General features: G+C 35.3%; 1 protein-coding gene across 1 annotated transcript; it reads left to right on the forward strand.

The window, feature by feature from the left end:
- Positions 1 to 1,635: 1,635 nt before the first annotated feature.
- LOC113042421 (60S ribosomal protein L22-like 1) lies at positions 1,636 to 3,067 on the forward strand. Its single transcript, XM_026201283.1, has 4 exons — positions 1,636 to 1,754; positions 2,128 to 2,232; positions 2,586 to 2,707; positions 2,807 to 3,067. The coding sequence occupies exons 1-4, from the start codon at positions 1,677 to 1,679 to the stop codon at positions 2,946 to 2,948; spliced, it is 447 nt and encodes a 148-aa protein (XP_026057068.1). The 5' UTR covers positions 1,636 to 1,676; the 3' UTR covers positions 2,949 to 3,067.
- The last annotated feature ends 8,580 nt before the right edge of the window (positions 3,068 to 11,647 follow it).

The raw sequence follows: 11,647 nt of genomic DNA on the forward strand, positions 1-11,647 counted from the left end.
AATGAACTGAGGACTAAATCTTTTTTGAGTTCTAATCTTTCCTTTGTTCACCTGAGGCCTTTGTCACATGACTTGGAGAGAGCAAAAATAAAAACTTAATAGATTACTTTCCTTTTTTTTTTTTTTTCTCCGTGACACTATGATCAGGATTAAAACGAGCCCCAGAAGGCTGGTTAAAGGTGTTTTTTTCATAGTTACAGCAGATATTCTTCTGGTAAATTTAACACAATGTATTACAGTCTGGTGAATGAATATCCTACATGTGTAAATTCAGGGGAAAATTACCCTAGTCTAACTTGTCTGGTCATTCTGGAAAAAATCCATCAAATAAGGTGCTCATGTTATTCTAGAAGTAGAAGTGTCTATTTTGATGCTATGCTTTTGGGTTCCTCACAACCTGCAATGTTTATTTTCTCCAACTAAAAGGTATATACATTTTATATTACACATGTATAAAAACATTTTCAAACATCTATTGTATGGTTTTAAATGTTAAATAGATTAAAGAATTTAAATAGGCAAAATGACATGAGACATCATTTAGAAAGTGAGGACAGTAACTAGGAAAGACTGAAAGCTTTGTTGGGTTGGGCTGGGCTGCCAAATCCTCTGCATGGGAGGAGCCAAATGCTCATTTCCCATTTGAGGCCTGGTGCCCAGACAACACTGACTGACCGAAAGTATTGCAATTCAGTACTGGAGACAGACATGTGGCACTGCAGTCTATTCAAACTCAATCTTCATCCACCTACTGGCTCCCACTGAGTGATTTCTCAAAGCCAATGTGAATTATATGTTGAGTAACATCTTAATGTGTAATAATTCAAATAAATTAGTTTTACAGTTTTGCTGTTGTGTAGCTGAGCAACATTAAAATGAAAATTGTATATACAGAAATCTGTACCTATCAAATTTGTTCAAGAGCAGAAATCTGCCCAATAACTGGCAAGTCAGGTTGTGCCCATGTGCTTCCTGAGGGCTCACTCAATATAGCCTTGTGTCTGCACAATGATGTATGAATGAGTCACGCTTCCTCAGTAGCTAAGCAGAGCCGGGTCTCTCCCTTCTCTATTCAATGTGTGTTCATTTTAATGCTTGAAAAGCCTAGTTGTGGTTTATGATTTTCGTGATTGTTGTTTGTATGTTAAGCCAGCTACATCCATATACAATAATATCTACAGAGCCATGCAGCATATCTATGTTTTCCATACTACAATATGCACAAAATAAAATCATTATCAAAAGTCATACATAACTTTAAATGCTTGCATATACCTAGTGAAACAGAAATGCTATATGATACAATTTTATTATATTGCAATAATAAATGTTTCATGTATAAATATAACTTCACATTCAAAATGAACAATATTCTCTAATCGGTTCTTTCGATCAGTTCGTTTCGAGAAACTGATTCTATGACGTCAGTCGTCAGACATAATTACGTATTTTCCCTACTGTCTATGAGAAAAGTACGTTTTCATTGTGTCGTTCTGCTGTTTAGCTTACTTTTCTCCCAGTCTGTGAAATCTACATATTGTACAAAATCGTTTATGTTATGTTTCACTGATTCATTCAAAAGAGCCGACTCATTCAAACGAACGATTTCATTCACAAATCGAACGCCGCCGAACTGAAAAGTCCTCACGAATCCTTCCCTACTGGCAGCCAATCAAATGCGAGAAACCTTCGTGAACTCTTACGCGGACCTACGCCACTTCCTCTTTCACGCCAACCTCACCAAGATGGCACCGGTACGTGTCGACCGGAGACCGGTCTTAATAGTAAAATGCGTTTTATTTTTTGTTTTGTATGATTAAAATATGAAATACATTAAATGTATATGTCCTGTATTAACCAGAGTTATTTTTTTGCAAAAGGGATCATATTATTAAAACATTAGTTTGACTTTCTAGTGGGAGACACGTGGATGAGCATTTTAGCGTGACAACCATTCAAACGCATTTGGTTCACGATGAGAGAATTATAGTAGTGCGTTACATGTGTTAATTTGTTTTTATAAGATTATTCGTTAATAAACAAGTATGAATTACGAGTGCAGTATTAAACTGAGAAAAATATATTTTAATTTAGGACTTATGTATTTCTTCTTTTTTTTTTTTTTAGAAAAGGCAGACTGTTGTGAAAAAGAATAAAAAGGGTGTTTCCTGGAAGTTCACCCTTGATTGTACTCACCCTGTCGAGGATGGGATCCTTGACTCTGCCAACTTTGTAAGTTGTATTAAAAAAAAACGATGATAGAAACGCATGATTTATGGGCATGGAAAACCTGAAAATGTAATAACATTTCCAGACATGGTATAAAGTCTTTAAAATCTCTAATTTTAAATTTAAACTTTCTAACTTTCTAAATTTAAACATTCAAATTATGTTCCTTTAAATCTATTTGTTTCTGATCCAATTCTGATTTTTATTTTTATAATAATAAAGCGTCCTTTATTGCCTGTTATGATTGATGTCCAGGTAGTTACATCACTAACGCTGTGCCCTAACTAGGGTTCCCTTCCCTAGTTAAATGCCTAGGGTTCTCTTCCCTAGTGGTCATGCTGTTTTATTACTAACAGGAAACCTTTCTGAAAGAGAAGGTGAAGGTTAATGGCAAAACGGGCAACATGGGAAATGTAGTGCAAATTGTGCGTCAGAAGAACAAAATCAGCGTCGCATCAGAGAAGCAGTTCTCTAAAAGGTGAGATTCGGTACATCAGCTGACTCGGCAGGCTTATGTCTATTGTTAGTGTTCTTTTTAAAGTCTTTGTATGTGTACTAACAACCCCATGTTCCTCAGGTATCTTAAGTACCTCACAAAGAAGTACCTGAAGAAGAACAACCTGCGAGACTGGCTGAGGGTGGTGGCGTCGGATAAGGAAAGCTACGAGCTGCGCTACTTCCAGATCAGTCAAGATGATGAATCTGATGCTGATGAATGAAAGCTCTGTCTTGAAAAATGTTTGAGTGTATCAAGGTCCTGTATTAGCTGTCACATCTTCAAATGCAGGGCTGCTTGTTTCGATATCTGCTTGTAAATAAAATGATACACAGAAATTGAGTGGCATGTGTTTTCAATGGTAGTAAATGTTTAATGTAGTAGGCTTGATTTATAATCAAGGTGGAACAAGGATAAAAGAGTTCCAAAGGATTCATTAACAGACATGTTGCCAGTGGTGTCTGATAATAGAGATTATATTGTAGGGATGAAACTAACTATTAATCATTACAGTAGAAGCAATCATTGCAGGAGTGTTATTGCAATATTTAAACAGTTTAGTAGCCTTATAATTTATAATTTTCTTTATAGTTTTTGTCATGAATGTTGAGGGTTTTTTAGGAACTCTGTAAATGTATCTGCATTTAATAATTTCTAAAGAAACCTTTCAGAAGTAAAAGAATACAGAGCTCCTTTGTTTTTTCCCCCATAATTTAATTGCATCAGAAGATGCAACAACTAACTGTTGCTTTAAGAATTGGGATTACAGAGGCCATTCTCAAATGTAATCGATATGAACGTTTGATTTTTTTATTTGATTTTGAAGAAAGATATGAAAACACAGAAAAATGGTATGTTGTGTTGCATTGAAAGTGTATTTTAAATGTGATTGATTACACATTTGAGCTGTTTAAATTTGTTGTTAAATTAAGGCAAGATATTTTTTTCTGGCTGTTGACAGTATTTTCTGATTCATGGAATGATAAAATGAAATATCCAAAATCCACTTTGTAAAAAATATTTATAGTGATATTTAAATGTTTTCCTGTGGTGTCTTGCCTTTAATATTAAGTTATATAAAAAAAATGAATAGCTAAAATGCTATCACTGTCATTGATATTGATCTCCCAAATGTTAACCTTGTTAATTAAATCTCTCATTGATAGCATTACATTTTATCTTTAACAAATTCTTCACCTAAGGTCAAAGGTTAGTGAAAATCTTATCAATAGACGGTAGAGCAATAGAAACGTCTGGAATTAAATGCATTTGCATTGATATGGGTGACTTTTCTATAAAGACCTTCAGTGTGAAAGGCAGCCAGAGCTAGAGCCTTTATCCTGTTACCAGGATGACATCTAATGCTCTGCACAGAGAAGAAGCTGAAGCAGCACTATGGCCCAGCAATGGGAGGAAACGTATTAGAGAGCGATTTCGTGCAACTTTGGCAGGACTCCTGGAGCTGGAGGTCTTGAGAGTTAGACACAAATTAATGGTGGAGACGGCCCTAGGAAAAACCAAGGTTGATCCTAAAGATTCAATGTCAACAATTATCCAACAGAGACAGCATGATTACTGGGTGGATAAAGACTCATTCAGACTAAAGCTCAAGCGCAGTTTTTCTGAAGAGGCTGTTAATGAAACTAGAAAATCCAAGGGACTTTTGTCACGTTTCAGTCATTCATCTGAAGACCTGCTTCATCATCAGTGCCTGAGGGAAAGAAGCTGGCATAACCGAGAACTTCATTCGCACATGCAAAGTCAATCCAGGTCAAGCTCAGGTTTTTGCGACTTTGGAGACGTTTTTACCCCCTCTGACTGTGATGAAACCATCAGCTCTCTCTCCACCTCTTTGGCCTCCTTGAAATACAAGAACACTCTCGGAGATGGAGAATGTTTCGTGGATGAGGAACCTCAGAGGAGCCGACCCATTCTATTACAAGAGCACACAGGAGTTCAATCCCATTTCTCAGATGAGACGATTACTAAAGATGTTTTCCGATCTGTGGCGGATCTGTTTCCAGACTCGCACTGGCCAGATGTTTACGACATACTTCAATCCAAAGTTGTTTTGCAACCCACCTACCGTTCTGATCTTCCAGGTCACCAGGGCATGGAAGTGTATCGCTATCCCAGTCCACTGCATGCTGTGGCCCTGCAAAGTCCACTATATGCACCAAAAAGCCCCCAGAACAACTGGAAAAACAATGGAAGACATTTTTCCGGGAGCACTACAAGCTCCTTACTGAGACCATGCTTGAAGGTTTCAGAACATTCATGTTGTCTTGCAAAATCCACCTATTTATCATCCAACTTACTAAAGAAACATAGCAATTCTTTGGGCAGGAACATGGACGTTGAGAAGCACAGACGTGAGGAGATCATTCTGAAACGAGCCAGAGGTCAATTCCACAGTCATAGCGCTGCACCAAAAGATGGAGGAATGACCTCATGGCCAAAGAGAGGCATGTACCGCACCAGCTCCTTGCACAGAAACAAACCATCCTTCTATTCTTTTCAGTCCATGCATCTGCAGAAAACCAGAGAAGATGTGTGTGAAGCTGCAACGAGCACACCATCCACCATGCAAGCTGTGAAAAGACAAAATTTATAAAACATTACCATGAGACAAATACCTGCTTTGACCAACTTGATCATGTGCAAACAAGAGTCTTCAAAGTAATCCAAAGCTTAAAAGTAAGGACATGATGCACAAGAGAAATGGAAAAGACAAATGTGACCTGTTCCATGAAGATATTTTGTAAATTTTTGATTAGTAATATGCTTTGCTAAGAACAACTTTAAAGGCGATTTTCCCAACATTTAGATTTTTTTTTGGCGCCCTCAGATTTTCAAATAGTTGTATCTCAGCCAAATATTGTCCAATCCTAACAAACCACACATCAATCAATTGAAGCGTAATTATTCATCTTTCAGATGCTATATAAATCTCAATAATAAAAATTAAAACCTTTATGACTGGGTTTGTGGTCCAGGGTCACAAATAATTGCAAATAACTGTTAGTAATTGTTAAAAAACTCGTTTATTATCTGTGATCATTCAACGTGATTAAACAGTGCATGTAAAAACATTATCTTCCTCTGTGAATAAATCATATTGTTATGTGGCATGTATGTTATTGTATATTCTCTTTGCGAGAAAGCTCAACTATAGAGGTTACAATTAATTACAAAAATAAAGAAAATACATTAAAACACTAGCAAAGTAAGCCTACGTCACGTGCGTCCTATAATCAAATCACTCTTATTTACAACTATTTACAACGCTTTTTTTTCTCACGTTTAATCCTAATAAATGTTAGTATGAATAAATATAAGTATTAAAAGTACGTATTTTGTTCTGTAGCCACAGTTCTTAAACGTTTTCAGTTAAGATATAAATTTACATCAGTAACGCTAAGTGTGTCAAGAAATGGAGTTCGTTTGAGGAGGTGAGGAGGTTTCCATTATGATCATTAATATGTGAGTATAGCAAAGCGTTAAAAAAAATTACCTAAAATATTCCTCACATTGGTCTCAATTGAATTGTTCACCCGAGTGTCTTTAGAATTCCTTTATCTTCTCGCGTTGTAATCACATGCTCATTCATATTTTTACTTAGCATATCCGTTCATATCCACCAGATGTCAGCAGAGATCTGCAGTTTTGTTTAAATTTTAAGTTAAATGTACACACACACACACACACACACACACACACACACACACACACACACACACACACACACATATATATATATATATATATATATATATATATAATAATCCCTTCTTTGTTTTGCTCAGTCTAACTTCATTTCTAACAAAAACCAAACCACATACAGGCGTTTAAAATCTTTTGTCTTTTTCGACAGCTTACAGTACAGTACAGTACAGTTATGTATGAAAAATATTGTTCCACTGACCTAGCCTAGTTGGCCAAAGTTCAGGTTTGTTCTAAAGAAATTCCACGCAAGAGCTATGTCTTCAGAACATTGTCTAAGGGGGAAAAAAAATTTGTCTGTTTTCACAGAAATTGTGGAATAACAGATACTGCTGTGTGTCAATAAGTCAGAGCGCAGAAGCTGTAAAAATGTGTCTGACAAGGTTTGGATATGGGAGTCAAGGGCATATAAAGGAAATATTTGAAAGCAAATATTGCATAGCCAAAACCAATTTTGTAACATATTACAGAGTACTGTTTTTCTTTTCTTTGTCAACATTAATGCCATGATTCTCTAATATCTATTCACATGTCCCCTGACAAAAAGGGGGGAAAAAGGCCACCACAGTGTTATACATCTATTTGACAGTGTCATTTTTTAACCTGCTTCAATTTTATTTCCTCCATGGATCCACAATGGCCAGAATTGTGCATTTGTTATGCATTCTGGTGATGGTTATTCATCTAGCAAGATCACTCTGAATTATCATTGCACTCATTCTCATAGTTATCATGCATCTGGATTAAAAAAAAATGAAAACAAACTCATATATAAGTGCATAAGCTCGGCTGTGTTCATACACTAGCTTGTAGGCTATTGGTCTTTGAGGGTACTACTGTATGCAATTTAAAATACACTGAAAAGAATGGTTTAGAAACAATTTACACTAATAAGGTGCTCGTAAATTTCACAGTTAATAACAAAGTAATGGCATGTAACATTGCATTAAATGTGAAATTTTGAAGGCAAATAATTGTTGAGTTTTAAAAACATAATAAAAAAAATTGATGATGATAAATTGGCACAGTGAACTGAAAAACGTATTCTTAAGATACACGCGGCAACTTCTTGAACAATTTTGCTGGGCAACTTTTTTTGAGCAATGTTACTTGTACACTTTCCCATTGAGAATGGGTAACAAATTTCTGCATACTTATTTTGATTGTGTGCCTGATGGCAACATTGCTCAAAAAGTTCCCCTGTGTATCATCAATATAGCAAACATGCATTTCATTAAATTTTATTGCAGGTATGACTCACATTATTGAAGTGTTTTTGAAAGCTTGACATATGACTTGCATGGGGAAGATGTGAAAAGTGTTTGGTCTTGCAGCTGAATGGCATTTGACCTATATTATCATTGTTGAAAGTGCTTGTTTTTGCAGAATAATCATGTTCACTGTTGCAGTGAGAGCTGCAATCGTTGCAAACACTTGCTGCATTCTGGCATGCAGTCACCATGGCGATACTTTGTTTCCTGCGGAACCTGAGATCCACTTGAGTCTCAGCCATTGAAGTTGAGTGGCAGGGTAATTAAAAATGAATTACATGCCATAGACAAGAATTGATGGCTTTGAGTCTCTACAACACATGTCTTTTTTGGGAGGCTATTCAGTCTACCAGCTGAGTTTGTCAGTGATCTTGTTTAACTCTCAGACTGCAACAAGGTTATTTGATTAACTGTATACTATACAGGCTGTCTGTTTTCTGATTATGACAGTAATAACAATATATTTTTTAAGCCTTAGGAGAAAAGATCTCCTGTTTTGCTTCTTTGTGAATCATCTTGCACATTTGCACAACATTAATGACCCACATTGGAATTTATCTTTAGTATTTGTCCTGGTAAAGTAGACTGTAGGATTCAAACTCTTTGTTTAATCCATATCATCAGTCTCACCAGGGGAATGTAAAGTATGTAGCCTACATCGACCTAACAGAGTATGACAGTCTAAAACAGTCCAGGAAGCTCCATCCTAGGCAGCTGTTAAATGGCGAACACATCTTTTAATAATGAACTCTCCTCTGATCACAAGGAGAAAAGCCTAAATAATTCACAATGTCTCAGCATTAGGTCCCCTGCCGTCTCTAGAAGCTTTGGCTGGATTTCTCCTGTAACCGCTGGACATAATTGAGAATAGAGTGTAAAATCCCCACTGGTGAGTTTTTGCTCCTTTTCTGCCAAGGAAAAATGTTTTCAATTTGAAACTGGACACTTCTATTTCTGTTTCGCAGAGCTGTTTGTTTTAACCAGAGTGGACAGAGCAGTTGCAGGCTTTACTTTGGCTCAGGTTGGAGAAAAATGTATTTTCTATGACTGTTTTAATAGCAATTTTTTTTTATGGCTCAGCTCAGTATAGCACTCCTTAATTTAACACTCAGCTCTCCCTTGACTTACCACAGAAGATCCTCATCAATTTTATATATGGAAAGGTTACTAGTTGCGCAATTTAATTGACTTATTGAATTCCAATTTAATTATCCATATACTACATGTATTTGGATTAAATGCAGGAGACAAATGCAAAACGTGGGGATTTCTTTGGAGTAAAATGTTGATGTTAAATATAAATTTTAAGTGCACGATTCCAGTGTTTATTCTAATAAACTATTGAGGATAGTATAGCATTCCTTCTCATTATTAGAAACATAATTGCATGTTGTCACTTTATGTACTGACAAAGGTGCTGAAAAAAATCATAAGTATAAACCAATTTAATTTCAGTGTTTACAAGGCAGCACAGTTCAGATGCTTAATATATATGTTAGGGTTTTGTGCATAATTCAAGCCTTTTTCAAGCTTTAAGAAATCTAAAGACTTAAGTTTCAAAATCTCTCGGGATTGCCATTTGACATTGGTTACAAGTTAAAATCTTACTGACATCCATTACTATCATCAATATTTGCATACTGGATCACACTTGGTCTTATTTCTTGCATTATATTTACACACTGCGTTATCGTTGGTAATTTCTTTCTAACAAATATTTAATAACCTAGCTGCTCATGCATATCTGCTCTAACAGTGCTCACTTTACATGGCCTGTTTCTCAAAATCTGCATTGTTATAATAGTCATTAGTCACTTTCATAAACCCAGTAAAATGCTGTAAATTGGCCAATTGCTTTTGTCCATTAAAAAAAGAAAAGAATCTGCTGTTCATTGTAAATGAGATAAAGTCTACACCGTAGACACACAGGGTGACATCTCAAAACCACAAATTTTCACTTCTGATGGTGTAGAACATTTTTGCATTTTACTGTGCTGCTTTTTAAATAGTTTTTCTATGTAAACATGGGCCACGTTTTTTTCTCAGTAGGCCTATCTTTGCGCATGTGTAACATTAAATTTAAACATGCTCGAAATCCCGCAATGCAGAATAATGGTATCATTTCCTTTGGAACTTTATGATTGGCCGAAATCAGACTTCTAATTTTAGCATACTAATCTTACGGCTTGGATATCATATTGTTTCTGTTACAAGGAACAGCATTTTGCTGGAGCTCTGTGTAATTGTGACTGAAGTGATGTCTGGCTTCTCTCTTGATGCCATTCATCTCTCTTCCTTATAATCTTTTTCCTCTCCCTTGCTCTTGAGTCTGATGACATCAGTCCTTTTGTCAGGAGCAAATGTAATCAGAGATCCTTTATAAGACTTCATGAATCATTTCAACACACAGAAGATGAGAACCAGCCTTTATCTTATATATTTGGCTATAAACTTTGTTTATTTGAAATATCATAGGTTATTTGTATTCAGAATTGCTGTTATTCAGTCTCAATATTATTAAAATGTCTATAATATGGCACTATTATGGAGACACCTGAGAGGGTTTGATAACTGGCGTCTTGCTCTTATACAAAGATAATGCAGATATAACTTCCCTCTGTATCTGACATCATCTGGTAAATTGCTGTCAGCCGTGCTTCAGTTCACACTGTTTTGATAACAGATGAGATATTGTCAGGTTGTATGAAACAGAGCCCGCAGGCACTGACAGAGCAGGGGGACTGGTAATTACCAACAGGCGGATCCAGCAGATCTTGGGTCTGTGACGGCAACTGCAGCTTGTCTCGGTGAACGGCAGGCCTGCGATAGATTGAAGGAAACAAGATAGCACTGTGTGGTGATGCTATCTGTGAAGGGAAAAACAAAAGAAAGCCGTGAGGAACATAGTGGATTGAAGCAGATCGAGACTGACATAGAAGATGACAGTTCATACATAGGCCTCATGCAGACAGGCCGAAGAAAATATTGTCAAATGATGCTCAGAATTACCACAATTAAGAAAAACCTGGAACTTTTTTTTTAGATCAACTTGAATTACTACAATAACCATGACTAAAACTGAAATAAAAATTAATAAAGACTATATTAAAAGACAAGAATCTAACAAAAATGGCAAAAAGGCATCACAAAATTAACCTTCAAACTAAATTAACATTGAGGCAGAAAATATAAAAAAGAAAAGTTAATTCAAAATTGTAACAAAAACTTTAATAGTGTCTCAAATACTAAAATACAACTGATCTTAAAATGCATTAAAATATCATAATTTCTATAATGAATATACAATTTAAAACGCAGAAATACATTATTGGCATATATTTTTTTAAAGCAGGAGGATGTCATTAATTTAATATAAAAATGTTAAGACAATTATTTTACATAAAACATACAGTATCAATATTGTTTTGTTTTAGTAAGACCATTGCCGTTGCCATTGTATTATATATAATGAATGGATGAAATATGCTAAATATTCAGGAATTTTCAATTCTGACAGAAATTTTCAAAATAACATGATTTTAAATGTAATATTATAAACATATATAATAGATAATAATATAGTAAGTATACTGTTTTATATTATATTAATATTTATTGTTAATATAGTTTTATCTATTATAGTATCTATCTAGTTAGTAATATGATACATATTAAGTTTCTTCAGTAAGGCTATATGTATATAGCAAATACATTTGCAATTATGGTTCTAATAGTTTATCTGTTCCAATAACTGTTCAATGTTAATTCAACCTTTATATCATAAAGCACCAATCTGGTTCTGTTTACAGACCTCTTCTACTACTGTTTCTTCAGGTTGAAATATGCCATTCTATTCACATTGTTCTCTCTATTAGTATATCAATGTCCACTGGATATCTGATGCTCTCCATATGCTAATCTGCAAGTT

The sequence above is a fragment of the Carassius auratus genome, chromosome 24 (assembly GCF_003368295.1).
Source record: "Carassius auratus strain Wakin chromosome 24, ASM336829v1, whole genome shotgun sequence".
Taxonomy (NCBI): Eukaryota; Metazoa; Chordata; class Actinopteri; order Cypriniformes; family Cyprinidae; genus Carassius; species Carassius auratus.

Bases quoted from the DNA above. Each gene is read 5' to 3' on its own strand.
- LOC113042421 (XM_026201283.1), top strand. From the start codon at position 1,677: ATGCGAGAAACCTTCGTGAACTCTTACGCGGACCTACGCCACTTCCTC. The intron at 1,755-2,127 runs GTACGTGTCGAC...TTTTTTTTTTAG, and splicing joins ACCTCACCAAGATGGCACCG to AAAAGGCAGACTGTTGTGAA. The intron at 2,233-2,585 runs GTAAGTTGTATT...TATTACTAACAG, and splicing joins TCCTTGACTCTGCCAACTTT to GAAACCTTTCTGAAAGAGAA.